Genomic DNA, 23869 nt, shown 5'->3' on the forward strand with positions numbered 1-23869 from the left:
TTCGGTATCTCAAAACGTATAGATATAAAACGAAAAACGAAGTACACATCGCCGTACTTTTTACGATTGTGCTGGCTTTGTTTCTCTTTCTCGCGCACACTTTATTATTACATATTATTTCGCCGTGTTATTGTCTTCTCTCTTTTCTCTCTCTCTCTCTCTCTCTCTCTCTCTCTCTCTCTCTCTCTGTCGTTGTATTCTCTTCACTGTTTCACAGAAAATATACGGTTTTTTTTTCTGCTTCTCTCATGTGTGCTTCCGAACGACTGTGTAAATGGTGTGTGTTTGGATTTTATCGTTATTGTTGTGTATGCATGTATTATATCTTTCACTTGTGTGCGTGTGTATGTTTAATATGTTCGAAGCGACTGAGAATTTGAGCTACCTTTGATTGGGTTATCCGATCCCGAATATTCTAAGCTTATCGCATTCGAATTGCAAATATTTTCTTTTTCTTCTCTCTTTCTCTGTTCTGCCATCATCATCTCTGTTTCATCGTGAAATGAAATGAATTACACGAAAAAAAAATACACACCATAATAATAAGAAATATTAATTTCAATTAATTAAATACAATTTTCCACCATCATCAACAAAAACAGCCGAAGATGAAAAATTGACGAGAAGACCAAAAACATCCACCAACCGAATAAAAAAGAGTGCATAACCGAAAAAAAGAGCGCTATAAGTAGAATTTCTGTCGTGGCTTAGATCGGTTAAGTTTTTTCGGGATTGGCTGGTTTTCTCAAAGGTAGCTTGTATAGAATAACAGTGTGCCGCGCGCTTATATACAAAATATGCGTTCTGTTTGCAACGTTGCCAAATTTACCATTTGTTTGCGCTATGTGTAGAATGTAGTGTAGTACTTTGGTTTCTGTTTTGCCGTTTTTTTTTTGTTGTTGTTGCTTACGTTTTTTTTTTATTTCGCTTCAGCTCTTTGTCAGTGTTGCTTTCGTTCATTATAGCAAATTTGTAAAGAGTAGCAAACAGACAAAAAATTCTTGTGTTTTTTTTTCTGTGTGTTGCTTCTATTTCAAATGAGAAAAAAAATTGTGCGAGAGAGAGAGAGAGAGAGACTGTGTGACTGAGTAAGGCAGCCAGCGAGCGATAGAGAGGTAAATCCACATTTTCGCTACATCGAAATTCGTCATTTTGTCTTGACGCGCACGGCCAATCAACCAGCTCGATTCGGCACCAATAGATGACATGACATCTTCCAAACACACCACATCGTTGCCGTTGTGGTTGTTGTCGTTGTTGCTGCTGCTGCTACAGCTACGGCTGCTGATGAAGATGCTGCACAATTTTGCACGTTGCCACTAGTTGAGGAATGATGGATGCAAGGTAACTTGACTATTCGTTCCATGGAATTTCGCTCACCGAAACAATCTCCTGAATTAGGTGAATGGTGAATGTTACCAACAATGTCATTCGCAATTGGCTCAACATTTCTTTGAGCGAGAACGAGTTAGCCAATGTACGAAATGGAATTTTTTTTTCAGCAGCAGCAGCGATGGCATTAACATTTTTTAGAGAGAGAGAGAGAGAGAGAGAGAGAGAGAAAAAATGTGTGGAATGAAGCGGTAGACATTTCAAACGACATGGAATGATCCTGTGAGAGAAATGCTGCAACAAGAATTTCATTCTACTTTAGCTCTATCTCAGGAATTATTCCATATTGGTCAATTTCATTCACAAAATCCGCAGCGCATGCACGACTATTTCTCCCTCTTGCTCTATCTCACTCTTTCTTTCTCTTGCTATCCCGGTCGCTCTCTATTTCAAATCAAATCGTAGTTAGTTCGCACGTTCGTTGGATGGTACAAGTGCTTTGGATTTCGCGGGGGAAAATTCCCAAAATCCGTCTTTGCGACGATCGAGAGTATTGAATTTGTAGATTTCACAAAACTCATCGAAACAACGTCGACGACAACGACGACGACGGTGATGACGATGAGCGAGAGCAGAGAATAAGAAAAAAAAGGAAAAATAAAAAGAAGAAAAAGAGAAAAAAACATACAATTTCGATCGAGTTCGACCAAGAATCATTTGAAGCGACAATATGTACAAGTATATGTGTAACATTCGATAATTTTTGCGTGCGTTCTATGTGTTGTTTTCTACAAAGCGCACCAACAACAAGAACAATTGCGACCGAGAAATAGGTACACATTTTGAAAAGGAGCATTTCTATCCGTGTGCATGAGTACACGATTTTATACACACCAACTCAAACACACACACAAACACGCGCAAACATATACACCCAAGCACATATGCACGCGCGCACCATTTACACAGCGTGCCGAACACTAAAAGAGAGCAAGAGCGAGCGAGCAAGTGATAGAGGAGCTATGTGTTGACGACGCATAGTCGAGTGACGATGGTTGTTTGGGTCTTTGTATGTATTTATGAGCTTTGTGTCTTCTTTTTCCGATTTCTTTGCTGTTGTATGTGTGTGTGTTATTTTTTTTTCCTCTTCTTCTCTCCCGTTCTGTATTCGCTCTGCCAGTTTTGTGCTTCGTTTTCATTGGAGATTCCGAAATTGTTGTAAAACTTCTGGGTTTCACCAAAAAAAGAAACCGATGCGCTGCTGATATGTATTGGAACGATAAAAAAAAATCAAGTGTTGGCGAAATTCGGCTCAAAATTTAATTATCAAAGTCACATTTGTGCCACAGTGTCATCATAGTTTGCACGATGCCAATGAAGCTGTCGATAGTGAAGCATAATGCGTGAGTTTGCGTTTCGCATATGTGTACACTGTATATGCATCAAACACACCGAATGAACGAGAAAGAGAAAGAACGGTTTCGATTCTCGAGCCCGAAAAACGATTAAGCCGATGTGTGCTGTGCTCTTAGAACACTTGGCTTGGTACGCGCATAATTCAAACCTGCGAAGCGTTTTCATTTTTCGAATTTTCAAATCAAATTCGATTCAATGACAGTTTTGGATCAACGATCAAATTTGATAAGGCAAACACGAATGCCATGTCGTATGCGGCGGCGGTGGCGGCGACGGCAGAGGACAAATATGTGTATTGTTGCTTGAAAATGCTTGAAACTCGCAAAACCGAGCAAAATTTCATGGAAAAATACAATTGCAGCACAGCGCCTCGTCGCAATTCGATCGAGTATTTTTTTTTTTCCGCTCTTTTTTCGCTCGTTTTTTTTTCTCTCTCTCTCGTTCGGTTGCTCTTTCTTTTGGACGGTCTCTCTGTTACTCACATCGCTCTGTGCAAATCGATGCGGTCGCATAAACCGAGATGATTTTTCGTAATGATAAAATACGAATTCGACTCTTGACTACCAGAACAAAATCGAGTGTGACAGAGTGAGAGAGACCTAGAGAGAGAACGAGAGAAAATTCATCCACTGTACATGAATGCATAGATAGAGGATGGATGGATGAATGGATAGATGATGGATAGATAGATAGGTGGAAGAGTAGGTATACATAGCGCGTTGTGTGTGCCGTCTGAAAATCGTTGTCTGGTGCACGTTCTCGAGGTTCTGAGTCTTTTCTTCTCTCTCACTCACTCATTCACTCGTTCTCTCACCATTTCCACCAGTGTTACCGATTTTTCGGCAGCGCAAGCAATTTTCAGACGGCGCACGTGTCTCAGTGTGAGTATGTAAAAACGTATTGAGAATTGCTTATGTATTTATGTATACTGGCTATGTATATAAAATATATAGTTATAAAATTTATATTTGTATTTATATATATATATAGATGGATGTGTGTAAACGATTATTATGAATAAATGTGAGTGTTTATACGTACTTTTCTCTGGCCTGCGCATCCGACGGCACCGATGAGTTTTTCGATTTTCCATACATTATTTAATAAATATATAAAATATATAAAGAACTATGTAATATTGAAGTGTACATACACGATGTATATACACACAAATATTGTTATTTCTCTTGGCTCGCTGTATTATTTCTTCTTTTTTTTCCTCTCTACTTCTTCTTTTTCTTTCTTTCTTTCTATATTTCGGTTTTTTCCTTTCGAATATATGTATATTGGATAGTGTTTTTTTTTTCGGTGTGTTATTTTATATTCGCTTCTATACTCTGTCGCTATATTTCTTCTTTTTTTTCGCCGCGTTGCTCTTCTTTCTCAGTTCGCTCTTTCTTTCTCGTCTCCGCGATGATGTTGTTGTTTTTGTTTTTGTTGTTGCTGTTGTTGTTGTTATATTCCTGCTGTTGCTACTATAATGAGTTCTATATAAAAAGTTTCATGTGCAGAGATGTATTAAAAGTTGGTCGCCGTTTTATTGTTGCTATATGCCGATCGTATTGGATTGAATATTGTGTTGTTGCTGTTATTATTAAAACAATATTTTCGTTGAGTTCTTTTGCTTGGATTCTTCTTCGTTTTACATGCCGCGATTTTGTTCATTTCTCTCTCTCTCTCACTCACTCGTCCCGCTTTTTCAAATTTGATTCTTCAATATTTTTGCGCCCGATATATTTTCTATGACATCGATGGTATTGCTGCCCGTTGATATTATTGCTGTTTTGAGCCACTTTCAAACCGCGTTAATGTGTAATTTTTGCGGCTGATAAATTTGTATGCTCCGTTGTTATTACTGTCGAACATCAAATCGAACGAGAAGCCGAGAAAAAAATTGTATATATATATATATCGAAAATTCAACACAACAACACCGAAACAAAATATCGGATGTGTACAATAGCGCGAAATATTGTTTTGCGTACACCACCACGTTCACCTCACTTCGAGTCTCTTAACGCGCGAATCCAATGTTTTGCAGCCGAAAAAAAACCGACACACAGGCAATTTTGTCTTCTTCTTTTTCTTTTTTTTTTGCTTCACTAACACACGTAGATGCAAATGGAACAATGTTTTCTTTTTGGTTGTTGCTTCAAAACCATTCAACGAGAATAACACGACAAAATTTTCATGGGATCGATGATTTCAACTTTGTTTGCTTTTTTTTCTTGTTAAATTTTCATAATTATGCACACTGTTCAATTAACGGATAGTTCGATAAACATGAAGCGTTTTGGAATTCATTGAGTTTCTTTGACTGTTGAACTGATGGCCGCCACTTGAACGACAGATAGAATGATAATAGATGCAGCGCGCGCGTAAATAGATAAAATATGGACAAACAATTACAATTTATCTGTACAATTCAAAACACGGATAACAATCAATGCTGTCGTTGCTGCACACCGAATTTCAACTAGTTTACACGCTTGTTTTATTTTTTCGTTTCTTTTGCAATTTTCTATTACTTTGTGGAGATGGGATCAAAACGGCTCGATAAATCGACTGATCTCAGTGTTTTGTTGTTGTCGCCTCTTTTTTTTGTTATTTATCGAATAAACGAACCCAAACAAAATAACAATATCAATATGATACAGTTAGCACATGCACTACACACTCAATTCGTTGGATTTCAGCATGTAAAAATAAAAGACACACAGCGCGCTGGTATGCAAACAGAAAATTAAAACGAAAAAGAAAAACAACAACTAATAATTCGTCGGTCTCACTGAATTTGTTCTATCTTGCTGTTGTTCAACATTGTTCATTTGTCATGTTTTGATAGTTGCGATAGTTCATCGTTCATGTATTGTTCTTTCCAATGTTCTAAATTACGGAATATCGTTGCCGATTTCATTTGGATAATTTACGGATAATTTCAGTTGATATTTCAATAGGTAACATGAGAGAAACAATTTACAAACAAACAAAATAATCCCGATAATGTGCACCGAAAAAAGAGAAATTTCGATCTGACGCTTTCGGATACACACAAATACACAAGACCGTATACACAAAAAAAAATGTGACAATTCGGTTCGTACGCTTTTCGCTAGCTTCTCTTGCTTTCTCTCACACACACCGTTTATCTTCACGTTGTGTTTCTTTTTTCTTCTTCTCTTGTATTTGTCGTTTTGTTTCTTCTTTTCTCTCTTTCTCTCTCTCTCTTTCTCTCTCTATTTGCCTGAAAGTGTACGCACACACAAACGAATCGGTGAACTACTCCAAAACCGATATTAGGCTCCAATCCATCACGGACGCTTCGAATGGACAAATTTCACGGTATCTTCGGATCGGCGACGACGTTTTGTGATCCTTTTTTTTTCTTCTGCTGCCACCGAACTACTCTTGCTCACTCGTGTGTATGTATGTATGTTGTATTCAACAAATTATTATAGTTATTATGATGATTTTATTTTGTGTGTGGCTCGATCAAATCACAATCATCCGGATATTTTGCTTTTTTTTCGACGAGCTGAAATGCTGCCTGAAATTGTCTGTATGAGATGGCAATATAGCTGTGCTCGAACCAATGTAAATAAAACTGAATTTGGCTTTCCCGGTATTCGGTATCGGTGTCTCTCGATTTCGGTTGTCCAGTTGGTTGCCAAATTGCAGCATTTATTGAAACGCCAAATTCCGACACAAATTCGCTGTTTTTTTTTCTTTCTTTCTTTTGTTGCACCACGTTTGTTTCGGACTGACAGAATTTTTTTTTCCGTTCAAATGTCGCAGCGTTTTTCGTTTTGATAAAAATGCAACGACACAAACCACCGAAAGCGAAAAATATAAAATTAAAAATAATTTCAATGTACCAATGACATTTCTCGTCACTCACTGCTCATATAATTTTATGTATACTATATATACTCAATTGGCTTTTCGCTCTTTTTTTTCGGAAGTAAACCAAATCGACAATTAATAAATACTGCTGCTTCGCGTTTCCATCTTGGTAATCAAACAAAGTTCATTTTTTTTTCCTAGTGAACACACACGTTTTTGCCGAATTTTTCGTTTTCTTTCTTTGTTAATAAATAGAACAAATTAATGCCAACCGATTCGCTTTTTTAACTCTCTTCAATTCGACAGAAAAATTTTTTTTTCCGTTTTTACTTTTTTCCCCTTTTCCGATTCTTATTATACCAGCGAAATGGCATTAGGTTTTTATTTTATTGTTGTTGCTGGTGCAAACTCAATATGCACGTAATTTTTTTTCACTCCGTTTGCGGTGGCCTGTAAAAACCTACTGACTCGTTATTTTATAAGGTACAACATACATTGTGTAACGCTTTGGTGAGGAGAGCGTATGTCTTGGTTCGCAATGCGATGCGTGTGTTGATGCTTTTGGTGCTGTGTTACAATCGCGTTTTCAACGTTTATCTCTCTCATTCGCTCACTCTTACTCTCTCGCTCGTTTGTTTCCATTGGAAGCGCGCGGCGCGCGTTCTGCATGTGTGTGAGTGTGTTTTTGAAACGCTTTGGCTTTTTCGGCCATTGCATTTAATTGTTATGACAGTTCGCCCAAAACCGTGCACATTTTTACCCGGTTAATCAAAAAATCCCATCAATTGAAATGGTTTTATTTTTTGAAATGGCAAACAGTTTTTGTTTGATAATTCAATGGGAAAAATAAAATAAAATTGCAAACATTTCTTTTCGCTTTAGTAAATGGATCGATTTGCGTTGCTTTAATACAGCGCCATTTAGATGGTTGCGGCGAAATGATTCAGATAGCGCTATCAGTCGCAATATCAAATTGACGAACACACACACACACACACACACAAACACCAGTACCAACGATGCGGTTAGAGAGCGGCTTTACTTTCGGCACACATACACGATATGCACAAACACACCTGCATTGTGTGAACGCGCGTGTGTGCGTGCATTTGCGCGCGTGTGTTTGTGTATCGCTCATTCTCTCGCTTGACATAAATGAGGTTTGCAATGACAATTGGTGAGGGCAGCACATGACGGCGAATTCAAACAGATTGAGTTTTAAAAATTGTCAGTTGTGTCGTCAAACGAATATTAGTACCTCGTATACATTGTAATTTTTGTACATTGGGGAGTGTTGCATTTGAGTTCTTTTTTTTTCGGTTTGATTGTTGTTTTCGTCGATGATGTTCATCAACTTTTTGCAAAATGTTTCCATTTTTTAGCTACAATTCACCCATAGCTACGGAATAATTGTGAATTGAAAGTAATTTTCAATTTTATTTGTGATAAATTCCAAAATTTTCGTGTGTAAACTGTCGTTGTTGTTGTTGGTGTGTGTGTGAGTGTTTTTAGAAAACACCCATTCGCAAATCGTCAGTTTAAACGAGAAAAAAAAATTCGTTTGTGTTTTGCATACACAACTCTTTTTGTGTGTTAACGGTCGAATTAAGTTTTTTGTGACGAACTGGTGAAAATTTGTACTTTCTATATGGAAACAATCAGTGAACAAGAAACTGAAGCATTCATTGTAATTATATGATCGCATGCATTTGATGTGTGTAGACGCGTACAGCAATTATTCGAAGAAACAGCAACAACAACAACAACAACAAATAAAAACATACGAACAACCAAGGAAGCAGAAAATATGGACAAGGAGATTGCGGATCGATTGCGAAATGAGAATCCAGAGCAATTTCAGACATTGGTTCGCATGCATTTGTCATTTGAATTAGATCTCAACACAGATCCAGTCGAGTGAGTGTTCAATGAAGCAAATTGGCTATTCTTGTTGCTTTGCTACTATACTTTACGAGAGTTTTAGTTTTTTTTTGCCATTTTTGAAACATATATTTTCAAAATGCACAGTTTTTCTATATAGTTTGGCCGTTTCTTAATTCTTCTCTCTTTTAATTCATGCATTGCAGTAATGATAGCGTAACCAATGTGAAGCTACGGTCGAAGAAATTGTTTGCTTTTCCAAAAAAGTCCAAACAATTGCAATCGACTACGAAGAGTCCACCGTTTAACGTTGTCGATACACTGACACCGGTCGGCATCGAGCAACTCAAGCAAATGATTCGCTTTCTGACGGAGAGTCAAAGTAAGTTTCAACTTATGAACAACACAATTCATTCTTTTGACGTTCGATTCGGGTGTGAACATCAAATTGAATCTCATTGAAATTATGTGACATTTTTAGATATCATTCAAGAGGGAATTTTCCGACGAACTGGATCGGTGGCGCGTCAAAATGAGCTACGGCGTCGTCTTCACGAACAGAATACACTGGATTTTAGCAGTGGCGAGTACACGGTGCATGATTGTGCCAGTGTTTTAAAGTCAATCATTGCCGATTTACCGGAGCCACTTTTAACCGATCATTTTTATGCGATTCACTGTCAAATCGCCGAACTGTACAATAGCAACCAAACGGAATGCAATCAAACGAAAGAAATGCGACTGTTGCATTCGATTCAATTGCTGTTGCTATTGTTGCCGCAAGAGAATCGCACGCTATTCTATGACATAATTAATATGTTAAATGAAACCGCAAAATATGAATCCAATAATAAAATGTCTTCCGAAAGTTTGGCCACATTGTTTACGCCACACTTGATTTGCCCACGAAAATTGGCACCAGAAGCGTTGCACACCATTTCACAGAATATGTCCGGTTTGATAAGTTTTATGATTGGCAAAGGTGATGAATTGCAAGCCATTCCAACGAAATTGGCCACCGATATTCGAGCCTATTTGGTAGAGCAACGCCGTAAAAAAGTTCTATCGCCTGAACTGCAAATGCTTGACGAATCGGTGACATCGGATTCAACGGCCAATACCGTGTACACATTTGTCGATCGTGAAAAAACTGCCGAAGCACATAATTCAAATCCAACGGATACAGCACTGGCGCAGCTGTATGCATACATTCAAACATTGCCCGAGTCATCGAAGAAGCGAAAACTGATTAAGCAATTCAATAAGGAGAACGGACAGGGAACACCATTGCAACAGCAAATGATGATGCGCTTGAAAAAAGGCAATGTAACCGCACCACGGCCAAACAAATCACTTAGTGGATCAATAAAAAAGCACATTTTTCATTCGGCACTTGGTTCAAAGACACCAAAACGTGGATCGACCACGATGTGTTCCACGCCGAGTATACCTGAAATTAGCGTAAGTTTAACCATTATGACTTTTCTCTTGCAGTCACTTTAGACCTGTACCTTTAAATGGAATTGGTTTTCATTTGTTTTCTTGTTCCACTCCATTTCAGACGCCGGTCAGTAGAAGAGGGCACGATTTGACACCAAAATCTAAATCAATATTCCATACGCCACTCAATCAGAGATTGAATGCACCGCACACCGATTCATTTTCCTCGTCGACGCTCGAAACGCCGAAATCGGCACTGAAACTGGCCAAAAGTGCCGATGCCCAAGAAACAATAGCAATAGATGGTGATAGTGAAAAGAATGACAATAAAGTGGAGCGAAAGGAAGCGGCCAAAATTAAATTCGCTCAAAATGACAAGGATATTGCGCATGAACAGAACTATCATACGCCAATTTCCTTTAAAATGAACAAATTCATGATGTGCTTTAAATCGGAGCCGGATTTGAGCCGTGTGCAGAGTGGCAGCGAACATGAACCAATACTAAATCGTGGACGATTCATTGCCAAGAAGCTACTTAGTGGCGTTAGCATGATTAATTTGCGAAGACCATTCGCCAGCTCAAGTGAAAAGGCGATAATAAATGCAACCGCCACTGCTACTGCAACTCCAACTGAAACAATGGCAAACAATGATGTGAACAAAGTGGAGAATATATCGATAAAGGCACTTGAAGTGCCACCAAATGAAACTGAAGCTTATAATCCAATAAGAACGGTTGAAGTGCCAGCGAAAATTCAAACTGGCGAGAAAATAATCGAGGATGATGACGAAGATTTCGTCGATGATGAGGAAGTCGATCGAGAATATGATGATAGCGTTGACAAAGAGAATCGTTCACCCATCCAATGCAAGACCATTGATTACATTTCGAAATTAAAGCCGCCACCATCAACAGCAATTGGCTGCAGCACCATTTTATCCGATTCAATAACGAACGATTCCGTGTCGCCAATCACCAAATCAACACATCGCATGTCGAAAGCGATGCAGGTAAAAGAAAATGTGCAAATCATAATTAATGCCCCATGTATGTAAGTATGGCGTTTAATATTCGTATTTCTTTGCTTTTTTTGATTGCATCCTTTGGGGAATAAAATCAGGAATCTATAATGACACCACGGTCACGGAAACCAGTCATTATTGGTGCAATGCTTGGCTTGGCATCGGACAATTATCATCAAAACTTTATGAATTTCCCAATGGACGAAGTTGAAAATAGTTTTAACTGTGAAAATACACAAGAGCCACTGGATTCATCTTTGCATCGATCGAAGAGCGAAAGTAGTCTTTTGTTGCGATCACCGATCAACGCTCAAATACAATCCAACACCGAAACGGCGGTGGACGAACCAAAACCAATTATCAAATCAAATTCCGATGAAACATTATCCACTCCGTTCAGGTATGGCAATATTTCTTCATAAAAATAAACCGTGTTTCCATCTATCTTGACAACCTTTTTACAAAAATATAAACTTCAGTTAAAAAAATACGATATGCTCATTGCAGGAAATATTTATTCAGTCGCAGTTTGTTGACAACACCGGTGGATTCATCGTTTTCAAGCCAATCGGATGACTTTGAAAATCTAAACGATTCAGAGATGAGCGAAAGTTTGATTTACTGTTTGAATGGAAACGATCCGATTGATGATTTTATTGGCTTGCCCAATGTCAATAATGATAATCCAGTCACACCACGGACGACGACGAGTCGCATTTATGCCAGTGGCAGCAGTTCATGCCACAAAAATAGCATTCCAACCAAACGACCACTAAAAAGTGACGATGACCTAGGCACTAATTCACTTATCGATCCAATCTATGGCGAATATAGTTGTATTAATGCCAAGAAAAATCATTTGGAACTAGACGAAACTGCCCTTTAGTGATGATATAGAATGTATGTCTCAGCTAAAGGCAGTTTAAATTAGAAATACGTAACAAATTGTATTAATCGAACAAACAAAACGCAAAAAAAAAACATTTATTATATTAATGGCACATAATCAATCAATATATAGTACATTGCACTGAAATGCATGGGCATGTGCAGCGTGCATGTCATAAATGTATTTTACTTTTATCAAATGGTGTAGGAAAAAAATAATAATTTAATGATAATATCAAAACGATCTATTTTAAAATACAAGTCTTTATTAAGAAACAAATATTTTTCAAAATAACATTTTTATCGGGAAATGTTTCTGTAAAAAAAAAATGATAACAAAAATGACATCGATGGGAAAAAAAGAGGAGCATTTTTCTCTAGATAATAGCAAAAAAAAATATAATCAAAAGTTTTCTTGTTACAGATACTTCAAACCGGATATATGCAAATAAAATTTAAATGCAAAATCAATTTTAAGCGTTTCTGTTTCGTCAATGGTAAAATTAATTCATTGTAATTTAGCCGTGCTTAATGGGACCATCCGAATGATCTGTTAGTTCAAAAGTCATATTCTTTATATTAAAATTGTCATTTTTAGCATGGGTATCGATTCATAAGCGGCAAAAAATTCCATCTCCCGAATACACATTGTGTACCGATAAACCACCTTTTCTGACATCGTGGCAATATTCTGTGCGGTTCTGTGTCGTACAAATGGGACAGAAAAAAAAATTCTGAAGGTTTTTCAATTGGATTTTGAATTATTGCCCAAAAGTGTTTGTCAGCTTAATATCATTCATTCAGATATGGTGCGTTAAATTCGGGAACATACATTTTGAAGGAAAAAAAAATACATTCCAAACGAACATAATGAGAGTGTAACCATTTCAATTTGATATTAACGTGTTTTCACACGCGTAATTGTGTGTCCGGCCATACATTAGCAGAAAGAGATAGGTTAAAACACGAGAGTGTATTTGTATTTCGAATGTAGTACAGCTGGTCTGAAGTGAAACGTCATAATTTTGCTGCAGGTGTGCTTTTGTCGATCGACAAAATTACCAACGAAAACGAATACAATTTGCCGAAAATTTTATCCGAAATTCCATTGAAATAGAGCGTCGATCAAGAGTGGCGTCGGTGTTTCAAAATGTTTACGCGTGACGGAACGGAATTCAACAGAATTCTGTTAACAGAAATGAAATCAAAAATCGAGTGCATTGTCACCGAAAATGTTTCGTTCAAAGCGTTAAACACGCTGATTTTTTCGTAAGAAATGAAAAAACTAAAAGAGAGTGGCCGACGATAGATAGCATAAAACTCATGCGGTCGCATCGATCGAAAGGTGAGTGAAGGTGCACATTTGGAAGAGGATGTGAGTAGTTACGCTCATGCAAGAAACCACAATGTTACATCATGATTTTTAGACATATAGAAATCGCGCGCAAAGAAAGCTACGAAGAATTTCGTAGCGATACGATATGAACCGATATGAAGAATATAAAATCTGGCAGCGAACAGAACCAAAATGAAAAAATGTCGATTTATTTAGCCATACTCGGTCGCTTTCTCTCTCTCTCTCTCTCTCTCTCTCTCTCTCTCTCTCTCTCTCTCTTACTCACACACATTAATCCAATTGACTACGACTACACAACGTCTTGCAACGTTGCAAGGAACCCGCCGAACAGAACCAACAGAACAAAAAACAAAATTTCAACAGACTACCGAATAGAACAGAACGCAGCGAAGAGAAACAAAAGAACTTTGGCGTCCAACGAAACGCACGCGGTAGTTTCATCATACATATAACTAGACACACAGAGAGTCTGTCGCACACAAATTTCGGTTTTAGTGTGTTGTATCGCTGATCTTCCAGCTGAAGTAGAGGCTTTACACAAATCGTTTTTAAGTGAAGAGCAGAGGCAACAACATTTGACAATTACAGTCCCATTTTTCATCAGCACTCGGACCTCTCTCTATATCCAGTGTGTTTTGCACGCTCTCTCATTCTATCTTTCTTTCATATTGCCTACATTGATCGTGGCTTTGCGGGCGCACAAGAGAGCGCTCTCTCTCTACCTCTCTCTCTTTCTCTTTCTGTCCCTCCTTGTCTTTCTTTCGTGGCTTGTCGCTGTTTTTGTCGTCAACACTTCATTTTATTTTTTTTGCTACTCATCCGTAAGTGTTCTGATGGTAGTGGCATGGTAGCGTCGAGCACGTTGCAGTGCTAACTTATTCCATACTGGTTTCGGTTACGTTAGCAAAACCACATTGTTCCCGTACTGTTTTTTCCCTTCATCAATTCAATATAGTTCAGATTTTCTGGCTGCTCTGCATACGATTCAGTGGTGTACCGATTTTATTTTACCTTTTTTCTTCTCTTTCGTCATTTTCTATTCATTTCACTCACATTTTAAATCGTACCTGTCAATTTATGGAGAAAAAAAAAACTTGGTAAAAATTTAGCAAGAATAAAACCAAAAATTTAAAACCGAATCAATTCATAAACGAGTGCGGAACGTTTGTACACCGGCAGATAATTACCGGATTTGGTGATATGATTTAATTAATTGTGATTTATTTGACCGTCAATTGTTTTGTGTTTTCGTTCTCAATCCCCGTGTGTATATGAATATGTGTCAGATGTGAATATCGGAATGCAAGATAGCACCGAATTCAAACAACTAACATCAAAAGTGCCAGGTATGGATAAAACCAATAGAGAAAAAATCACGCGATATTTTCAATTAAATGAATGAATTGTGTGAGTGAGTGAGTGTGTGTGTCTGTGTGTGTATCGTCTCTTATCATTTGGTTCTATTTCGCGAATTTGTAGAACGACGAAGGTCTGATGAAATCGCATATCACCATTGAATCAGCTCAACTGAACACTGAGTATTGGCTATTTGGATATTAATTACCGTTTCAAATTCGCTCGGTTTCTTTTTTTTTCGTTTTCGAGAATAATGAAAATCATTACGATTAAATTTACAGTTAAATGGAACATGTGTCGACCATGCTTCTTACACTTATCGAACAAATTATTGAATATTCAATGAAGTTTTTCATTTATCTGATGCCAAAATATTCGATTCGATTTTTTTTTGTCTAGCTTTTCTGCAAACACGTTAGTTTCGCTGGGGAAAGTATCGGTTTTACTGGACAACTCTGTCTGTGTGTGTTTGAAATATCTGGGAAATTTCGATTTTGTCCTTAACAAAAATAAAGAAAATGGGAAAGAGAAGCGATGTTTTGATGCATGATTTTTTTTCTCTTTTAAGTGCTTATTCACAATACCAATTTATTAAATAGTATTTATACGGTTTTCTAATTTTACATAAAATAGGTACGTTTTGAGTTCAAATATTGAGGTCTTATTACGATAAAACTCAATTTCCGCCGTGACTATATTCGACCGTAGATACAGTTTTTGATGTTTATGTTTTTATTTTTAAAAAATCCTGGATAAAATGATTGATAATGTGTGTGATTCATACTTGCGACGTTTTATACAACAACAAAAAATCAGATATAACGAACTCAAAACGAGTACCCAAAAAATGACCAAATATCATATGTTGGAACACACACACACACACACACAATTTTTGTAACACTTGCGGATACGTTTGGATTACGTATGCAATTCGTTTTATTTGTTTAAAATTTGGTGAATTTGGGTTTTAATTGCATTTAGTCAAACTAATTTATGGGTATTTAAAACAAAAATTGTCATCACTGGATACAGTTGATTCGGTCTCCTCGAGCAGAAAATAATAAATTAAACGATAATTTTGTCTCAAAATTCGGTTCGAAAAATTTCGTATGCATACATGAATGCGAACCATGTGTGAATGCTACTGTGTTGTTCCAATGCTATGACACTTTTATCACTCTCTCCCCTTCTGCCTCACGTATGAGTTTAATTCACAAACAAGAGCATTATTTTTAACAGCAATTGCGACACAAGCAAAATACGCACACTGATTGCGTATATTTGGAATATGACAAATACTTCTTTTTTTTGCTTTTTGAACGTAGTGGAGCTGAAAAACACGAAAAGTGCTAAATTTACCAGCTCACCACCACGACAAACAACAACAAATGTACAAAATAAAAACAAACAAATCGCATCGAGTGTCGCGTTGATGTGTGCAGTGCATTCAATAAATATGCGCCCGAGAGTTTGCGCTTGTCGAAAAAGCAGAAGAGTTTCAAACATATTTATTGTTTAGCTAGATGATAATATTACGACGCGTAAATCCATACAAATTGACGTTGACAATCTCTAAATTGTCCTATTTAAAATGACAATAACCCGATTTTCTTCGGACGGGCGAGAGATAATGTTGTTGTTACTGCTGCTGTGGCTGTTACTGCTGCTGCTTTGTTTTGTTTCAAATCGTGCGAAATAAGCAAATTGCTTGCATAAATACATAACTTCTTGAAATGAATGAAAATCGGATGAACAGTTCATTGAACACATCCATATGATGAGTACAAAAAATGTGTTCCCATACACAAAGGAGCCGAAATTAAATAATGTTTTTCAATGGTTTTCATTCCATCGCGCAATGGTTTGTAAAATAGTGATTTATGTATATGACTAGATAGATGAACGAGATCGAGATGGTAAATGTCAATTCGATTCATGATTTCGTTCCCAGCACATATAATAGAAAAGTTCATTTTGAAGCGATTTGCACGAAAACACATCGATTTCGGTTACATAAAGAGAACACGGCCATTGTCTTTAGTCTAAACGAATCAGTTGACAGAAACGTGGAATAATCTCGATCAGATGAATATTCGAAGATAAATGTTTATGCTAAACTGTGTTTCACATTTTTGTGTTTATCCATTGTCACTATCACACACCCATACATTGCTCAAATCCCGCAAAGTTCAACAGATGAATGTTCAACTAATACACCCTTGTACGGTACACAGTTCATAGTTTATTATCACACAATATGTGTAGAGATCTCCCTCCTGTTGATTTGTCGATCCAAATGCCTAGTTCAACGATGAGAGAAGTGGCTTATTAAATGAAATTCATCTTCGCCTCAAGTTCCATGTCCACACATGTATACACAACATTAACGATAACGACAATAACACCATCCAAATGCTTATCGAATAGGCAGTCTAAATCAAGACAAACTGCACTTTGAATCATTTACGCCGCGATCTCAATCTGAGCTGATGATCATGTTATCCGCCACAAAACTACTACACTTATATCCATTCATCTTCTTCCTGGCTACTCTCTACTACTAACTTTAGATAAATATTTCCAATATGTGACAGTGCGCGCAACAACAACCATAGCAACAGTCACTGAAGTGGGCATAAAACGCATTCAACTCTCAAACCAACCGAACTCTCGGTGATGATCAACAATATTATAAGATTCGTTCGCGCAAGTACAGTGATTTTTTTTCTTTATTGGAGTACATAACACATTGTTCCTCAAACCGATCGTACAACAATCGTTGATACGCAACACTTTTCGGGTAATTCAATTAATGAGCTATATTCACGGAGGAAGAGAGAGAGAGAGAGAGAGAGAGAGAGAGAGAGAGAGAGAGAGAGACCAAGTTGTATTGTTAGGAGGTCAATTTAATCCAAACAAATTTGTGTAGCATTTGATTTGGCATCGAATGTAATGACATGGCTTTGTTTGTGATTATTTCGTTGATTTTCCCAAGAATTCAATATTCCACGGAACACTCATTGATTATACATAAAATCAGCATATTCCTTAATCAGCAAACAGATTAGAAAATTTTTGAAAAAACAGTCTCTCAACTACTCACATACACGCTTCCACTCAAAGACGAAAGAAAAGACCTAAGCAACTTGTCAAACAATGAAATCCCAAAGACGAAGTGTGTACATGAATTGTGTAAATATTTCATTATTGTGCAGAAATTGGATAATGTTCATTGAGCAGAGACACTTTTTATTAGAGTTTATTCATGTATGTATGTATGTATGTATGTGTGTGTGTGGTGTGTGAGTGAATACGTACGATTATTTTGTTTAAAATATTTAATAAAGTTTGCTTTCGCTTAGATATTTCGTTGTTGTCACTTGGTGATTTTGGACAACCCGAAAAAAAAATCCCATACAACAAACGATTTTTTTTTCTTCGTATATATATATGATAAATTAAAACTTGTGAGAATATCCGATAGTAATTTTGTGTCCAATTTTAAATTCTCGTTACAGTTGATCTATTTGCGACGTGTTCAAAGTGTATAAAATCAAATTAGTACGCGATTGAAAGAAGGAAGAACAAAAGAACGACAACATTTATTTCGATATTATTAGAGTGTTAGAACGAGAGCGTGTGGGGGGGCATTTATCAACATGGCACGAGTATCAGCATCAGAAAGTGCTGTAGCACCAAAAACTGGATTCAGCGAATCCGATCAAAGCAAAAAGATAACACAGACGGAATCGAGCGGTGACGATGTCCAATTGAAAAAGGAGCTTGGCTTATTAGATGGCGTCGCCATTATTGTTGGCGTCATCATTGGCGCTGGCATTTTTGTATCACCAAAAGGAGTTCTTCTATATTCCGGATCCATTGGACAAGCGATCATTGTGTGGATCCTTTCGGGTATTTTAAGTATGGTTGGCGCTTTGTGTTACGCCGAATTGGGTAAGTTAAATGTACGTCTGATCTATGCATTAGATCAAGAAAAGAGTATGATTTTTTAAGCGTGCATGCTTCGATCTCACCGAATGGACTTGAATCAATTCCAACTATCATTATCGAGTCGAATTGGAATGAAAATGAATGCAAACTAAAAAAAAACACTCTTTTCATTGTTTAGGCACAATGATTCCAAAGTCTGGTGGTGATTACGCGTATATTGGTGCAGCATTTGGTCCATTGCCGGCGTTTTTGTACCTGTGGGTGGCTCTACTCATCTTAGTTCCAACGGGAAATGCAATTACAGCTCTAACATTTGCCCAGTATTTACTGCAGCCATTCTGGCCAACCTGCGATGCTCCCATTGAAGCTGTTCGTTTATTTGCCGCCGTCATTACTTGTAAGTTATCACCCTACTGTTTCAATGTCAATTCTCGAAATTCAACGTTTTGCTCTCCATTATTCCTTTTCTCGTTTTCTTTTCGCTACCAATTTTATTCCATTTTATTTATATCCAGCGAACAAACCACAAAATGACCATTGAATCCATTTTTTCAGGTGTTTTAACTGTAATTAATTGCTATAATGTTAAGTGGGTGACTCGTGTAACGGATACTTTTACTGCAACCAAAATCCTAGCTTTGCTATTGATCGTTGCATTCGGTGTGTGGCATTTATTCAAAGGCAATACCGGATACTTTGAGGAGCCGATGAAGGGATCGAAAACCGAACCCGGCTACATTGCATTGGCCTTTTACAGTGGCTTATTCTCTTATTCCGGATGGAATTATTTGAACTTTGTCACCGAAGAGTTAAGAGATCCATACAAGTAAGTGAAATGTAAAGAAACTGACTGTAAACGTTTAAATAACGAAGAATTGCCTAAAAGTAATTCAAAAGAACATTTCCATCAAAGAAAGTGATACGGTTTTCTCCATGTAATTCATATTTATTTCGCTAATTTCAGAAATTTGCCACGTGCTATTTGCATCAGTATGCCAGTGGTGACGATAGTTTATGTGATAACGAATATTGCGTATTTTGCTGTTTTATCGTCGGAAGAAGTTCTCGCGTCTGATGCAGTGGCGGTAAGTTATTTATCTCAGAATTTCTCATTTTTTTCATTGATTCATCTAATATTTTCGTTTGAATTGTTTCCGTTTCCGTCATAGGTAACATTTGCAAATAAGATGATGGGTATGTTTGCATGGGTGATGCCATTATTTGTGGCATGTTCAACGTTTGGTTCATTGAATGGTGCGATATTTGCATCGTCTCGTCTATTTTTCGTTGGAGCACGTAATGGTCATTTGCCGGCTGCCATTTCATTGATCAATGTCAATTGTTTGACACCAATCCCATCACTGATATTCATGTGCGTTCTCACATTGGTTCTATTATTCATTCGCGATGTATACATGCTCATTAATTACGTATCATATGTGGAAGCATTGTTCACATTGATCTCCATATCGGGACTGTTGTGGATGCGTCAAACCAATCCGGATGCCAAACGGCCGATCAAAGTGAACATTTTAGTGCCATTGACTTACATGCTCACGTGTAGTTTTCTTGTTATATCGTCGATTTATCAAGAACCATTCGCCGTTGGAATTGCATCACTCATCATCCTATCTGGTATTCCCGTTTATTATGTTACAATACATCGTCCCATTCCATTGCTAACCAGCATCTCGCATAACATTAACATGTTTTGTGCGAAACTGTTCATGTGTGTTGCCAATCAAGAGAAATTTGACTAAAAAAAACAAATTCACACCTCCTCACCACGCTACCTTTCGGCTCAACGAATCGCTATTTAATGCGATCGCAGATCATTAGAAAAAAATATTATTATTATTAAGTTGTAAGTGAATTGTACGCCAACAGGGGAATACAATATTATAATGATAATTGTAACGATAAATTGTATAAATAAATGTATTTTCAAATCAGATTGAAGCAACTCAACTTCGATTATGAATATTAAATATTCTCAAGACAAAGAAAAATCGTTAAATTTATAAGATGCCAAAAGTGTAATTGATAAATTCATTTGTTTTTTGCCTTTGTGCCTAAGAATATGAATTTTTACCGAATGAAAAAAATGAAGAAGAAAAAAATCGATTTTGTAAGTGAAAATATCAAAATACATTTTGTTTATAATAATCAAATTGGCCGAAGTTTTAATTCAATCCAAGTTCAACATTTGTTAGATCACACATGTACACGAGGCAAAGTTTCTTCTCTCTCTCTCTCTCTCTCTCTCTCTCTCTCTCTCTCTCTCTCTCTTTCCGCTGAACAGTTACGAAACAGTTAAATTGATCCAAAGTTCCTATCATTTGATTAGAAGAAGAAGACCTTTTTGTGATTGTGTAAGTATTTCCAAAATTTAGGACAAATCGGACAATTTTTCTTTCATAATAAAATCTTCAATCAATTTATTTTTCATCTGATGTGTATATAAAACTCGATGGATGTATGATTTTTTCGGCTAGATGTTTTCATTTTGAATTCAAGGATATGTTGATGACTTCTGATTTCATTTTTCATGTTCGCTTCTTCTCTTTCTCTCCAACCTAAAATGAAATGATTTTAAATGATCATTAGACTAACTGATTTCAGTAAATATTCAATGTATGTATCTCAACTATCTTTTGCTATTACTTTCGCTGTGATGTGTATTATTCGTAGAAGCATTGGGCAAAAAAAAGACCTGTTCCAACCGCCATTGAATTGATGAAAAGAATTCTATCACCTCGACCGGGATAAATGAACAGCATTAAGAGAAACGCACAAATTCCTATAGCTGCTGTTGTTGCTTCGACCTTTTTACTGATCTGTGGGGACAAAAAAATGGAAAATACAAATTCAATGTAATTAATTTCAGCAGCTGATTGAATGACCATTGCCATTTTTTGTCAAGATTTGTGTAAAATGGGCTATTGCCGGATTTTTGGTAATTAATTTCAAACATGAATTTACCCTCCAAGAACATCCTAAAAAAGTTAATGTGATGACCATCGCCGCGAAAGCTCCACAAATTAAGTCGCCCCAATACATTTTCCAGCACATGGTGAATGTATCAACACCTGGACAAAGGCACATTGACGTAGATAATGTTGAAAAGCATGAAGCAAGAGCGAGATATAAGAGCCCTTTTTTTTTTACTATAATCACAAAAAGAAACGAATGATGGAATGATTAATCAAAATGTAGGAAATAGCGATAAATTCAGATAGAACACTGAAATTTCAAGTAATTAATGTACAAGAACAATAATGAAAAAAAAACACTGACTATATTATAAATCATTTTGACTTTGTGCTAAACTGAATTACGCTGAGATGTACGCACAATCGCAAAACACCAACTGAGTGCTGAAAAACACCAACTGAGTGAAAAAGATACGAGCGATGTGCATACAATCACCGGTCAAAATATGCCGTTTGTTTGTTGTAGTTGTATTCTAAATTCTCTTTCACACTCTGTAGATGATGTATATATTTTTCCAGTGAAAAGAAAGAGATGATGTATGTACATATATATATATTTGCCAGTGGCGAAATAAAACAAAGTTCAGTCCAATACCATAGAGTCTGTGTGTCTCAAATAGTGAAAAGATTTGTAAGAAAAATATAGCATTGAAGGTGTATCAAGGTGTATCAGTATTATTTCTACAAAGACCGTTGGAAATAACGAGTAGAGTCTGATTTTGTTCAAAGACTTGATTAAGTGAACATAGCAATAGATGGCGTATATTTTGTTGGTAATAAAAATGAGTTCTTGTTCAAGAGATTTTAGATTGATTGCGCATGTGTACCTGAAGAAGAAGAAGAAGGAGAATTATTAAACGTAGCATTGTTTGTATATTATTCGCCAGTAAATATTTGTTTATATTATATACTCTTGGGTTTCTTAGCGGTGTATTTGCTCTAAAAATGATTTTTCCGAAGATAAATTGGGATTCTTTTGGGATCTTATACACTAAATTTTTGGTGGTCGTATGTCCCTTTTTACCATTACATCATTATTACTTGGAACGGGTAATTATAAATTAGCGATAAAAAAAAAACTTCTCTTAAATTTGTTTTGCGATTTCCTAGGGTCTTCATACGCCATATCAAAGTACACTTGGACTAGCTTGGATTTGTCTTTGGACCATTACAGGTACCACACTGTGGTCAAATATTTGATAATTGTGTATGGATTTATTATATTAAAATTTGTTCCATAGAAACCATATTCATATACATGGGATATTTTGGACCAAAACTAACAAGTCGTTTCATCAAAATATTCTACTCCATTATGATGTTCATACTATCTGAATGTTCGAATTGTCTCTCATTTATGTTGTTGCTAAAAATAATATCGAATGCTAATTATCATTCCGTGTTCAACGGTTTTCTGTTAATTTCTTGTGGTATTCTAAACATGGTGGTTGCCAGTTTGAATCATCTGTTGATAATTTATCATACATTCCGTCGTGTAAGTATGTTTTAGCTTCAGATTTTGAAAAGACAGAGTGTTAAACCTAACATGTTTTATTGAAAAATCCTTACAGACAGAACAAATGGCATGGCCACGGCTAAAGAGACTGAATGTCATTGTCAGCCATACATGTATCATTGTTGGGTGCATTTCCGCAATTCCATCATTTGGTTCATACCCTAACATATATTCGATTTTTTTGATGATGATAGGTTATTACTGCAACAAATTGAAATTTAAAATGTCTCAACTAATCAAATAAAAATAATTATGCTTTTTTTCTGATTAATAGGGATGCCAATAAGGGATATGTTGGGATCGGCTGATACAGAACATGATGAATGCACAATAAAACGTAAAGGGACTAGTTCTTTTATGTGCTATTTCCAAAAGATAACATTTGCAGCGTTCTCCGCCTTTTTCATACTTAATTCGTGCTCCATGCTTTTTATGAACTATGAAGACAAGCAAAAAACTTGGATACTTCTTCCAATAATGCTTGCAATTAATTTTCTCGCGATCGGTAAATAGAATTAAACTTCTTCTATACTATAATTGTATAATATCAATATGTGCTCAAACTTTCAGTTCGCCAAATATGTGTGTTACCTGGCAATGAACCGACGCAGATAGAGGGAAAGTCATAGCCAATACTCACTTTTGGGAAAATGACGGAATCTCTGTTATAATCACTGTGAAATATGCTCATGACCATACTCCTTCTCGATTTAAAGTAACATAGACATACTATTCTTTTACTGTGTGAGAGTTTGTTTGAAGATTTCAATGAATTGTTCGGTATTAGAGTTTTTATTTACAAGAAATTCTTATTTAATTTGAATTAAAAAAGAAACGATCAGGGAAAATGTCCCATCGAATACAAATCG

The 23869-nt window shown here is 36.5% G+C and overlaps 4 protein-coding genes and 1 long non-coding RNA gene across 24 annotated transcripts in view; 3 read left to right on the plus strand and 2 right to left on the minus strand.

Moving 5' to 3' along the window:
* Positions 1–7126, minus strand: part of LOC129577173 (single-stranded DNA-binding protein 3) — a 32152-nt gene extending 25026 nt beyond the window's left edge. For all 17 annotated transcript variants that reach the window (XM_055463771.1, XM_055463766.1, XM_055463764.1 and 14 more), the window contains exon 1: positions 3790–7126. In XM_055463771.1, coding sequence (XP_055319746.1) covers positions 3790–3845 — 56 coding nt within the window. In that variant the 5' untranslated portion in view covers positions 3846–7126. The remainder of the gene's footprint in view (positions 1–3789) is intronic.
* LOC129577171 (uncharacterized) lies at positions 4394–12295 on the plus strand. The gene is made up of 6 exons (XM_055463754.1): positions 4394–8508; positions 8679–8854; positions 8954–9933; positions 10034–10924; positions 11035–11336; positions 11444–12295. Exons 1-6 carry the CDS (start codon positions 8399–8401, stop codon positions 11820–11822), a joined length of 2838 nt encoding a protein of 945 aa, XP_055319729.1. The 5' UTR covers positions 4394–8398; the 3' UTR covers positions 11823–12295.
* Positions 12296–13577: 1282 nt separating this feature from the next.
* Positions 13578–20662, plus strand: LOC129577172 (Y+L amino acid transporter 2). Of its 2 annotated transcripts, none has more exons than XM_055463757.1 (6): positions 13578–14527; positions 18059–18494; positions 18670–18888; positions 19047–19317; positions 19456–19576; positions 19661–20662. In XM_055463757.1, the coding sequence occupies exons 2-6, from the start codon at positions 18200–18202 to the stop codon at positions 20249–20251; spliced, it is 1497 nt and encodes a 498-aa protein (XP_055319732.1). In that variant the 5' UTR covers positions 13578–14527; positions 18059–18199; the 3' UTR covers positions 20252–20662. The 2 variants fall into 2 exon arrangements, with proteins under 2 accessions (XP_055319732.1, XP_055319731.1); XM_055463756.1 differs by having other exon boundaries at positions 13998–17340.
* LOC129577175 (uncharacterized) lies at positions 20656–21869 on the minus strand. The gene is made up of 4 exons (XR_008688970.1): positions 21789–21869; positions 21474–21658; positions 21156–21328; positions 20656–21067 (listed from the first exon to the last, which is right to left on the minus strand). It is a non-coding gene; the product is annotated as an uncharacterized LOC129577175 (long non-coding RNA).
* Positions 21870–22303: 434 nt separating this feature from the next.
* LOC129577177 (uncharacterized) lies at positions 22304–23866 on the plus strand. Of its 3 annotated transcripts, none has more exons than XR_008688971.1 (6): positions 22304–22534; positions 22595–22658; positions 22726–22983; positions 23056–23194; positions 23275–23505; positions 23571–23866. XR_008688971.1 is itself a non-coding variant. In XM_055463777.1 (6 exons), the coding sequence occupies exons 1-6, from the start codon at positions 22430–22432 to the stop codon at positions 23627–23629; spliced, it is 852 nt and encodes a 283-aa protein (XP_055319752.1). In that variant the 5' UTR covers positions 22309–22429; the 3' UTR covers positions 23630–23866. The 3 variants fall into 3 exon arrangements, 2 of the variants coding, with proteins under 2 accessions (XP_055319752.1, XP_055319753.1); XM_055463777.1 differs by having other exon boundaries at positions 22309–22534; positions 22726–22979; XM_055463778.1 differs by lacking the exons at positions 22726–22983; positions 23056–23194 and having other exon boundaries at positions 22314–22534.
* Positions 23867–23869: the final 3 nt, after the last annotated feature.

This window comes from Sitodiplosis mosellana, unplaced genomic scaffold (assembly GCF_009176505.1).
Source record: "Sitodiplosis mosellana isolate CC-2019 unplaced genomic scaffold, AAFC_SMos_1.0 Smas_scaffold_6197, whole genome shotgun sequence".
Taxonomy (NCBI): domain Eukaryota; kingdom Metazoa; phylum Arthropoda; class Insecta; order Diptera; family Cecidomyiidae; genus Sitodiplosis; species Sitodiplosis mosellana.

What these genes read in the sequence shown, in the direction of transcription:
- LOC129577171 (XM_055463754.1), top strand. Translation starts at nt 8,399, where the DNA reads ATGGACAAGGAGATTGCGGATCGATTGCGAAATGAGAATCCAGAGCAA. An exon ending in CGAGTATACCTGAAATTAGC is followed by an intron (nt 9,934 to 10,033) that starts GTAAGTTTAACC and finishes ACTCCATTTCAG; the next exon opens with ACGCCGGTCAGTAGAAGAGG. An exon ending in GCATGTCGAAAGCGATGCAG is followed by an intron (nt 10,925 to 11,034) that starts GTAAAAGAAAAT and finishes GAATAAAATCAG; the next exon opens with GAATCTATAATGACACCACG.
- LOC129577172 (XM_055463757.1), top strand. Translation starts at nt 18,200, where the DNA reads ATGGCACGAGTATCAGCATCAGAAAGTGCTGTAGCACCAAAAACTGGA. An exon ending in GAGTTAAGAGATCCATACAA is followed by an intron (nt 19,318 to 19,455) that starts GTAAGTGAAATG and finishes CGCTAATTTCAG; the next exon opens with AAATTTGCCACGTGCTATTT. An exon ending in TCGCGTCTGATGCAGTGGCG is followed by an intron (nt 19,577 to 19,660) that starts GTAAGTTATTTA and finishes TTTCCGTCATAG; the next exon opens with GTAACATTTGCAAATAAGAT.
- LOC129577177 (XM_055463777.1), top strand. Translation starts at nt 22,430, where the DNA reads ATGATTTTTCCGAAGATAAATTGGGATTCTTTTGGGATCTTATACACT. An exon ending in TTTATCATACATTCCGTCGT is followed by an intron (nt 22,980 to 23,055) that starts GTAAGTATGTTT and finishes AAATCCTTACAG; the next exon opens with ACAGAACAAATGGCATGGCC. An exon ending in AATTAATTTTCTCGCGATCG is followed by an intron (nt 23,506 to 23,570) that starts GTAAATAGAATT and finishes TCAAACTTTCAG; the next exon opens with TTCGCCAAATATGTGTGTTA.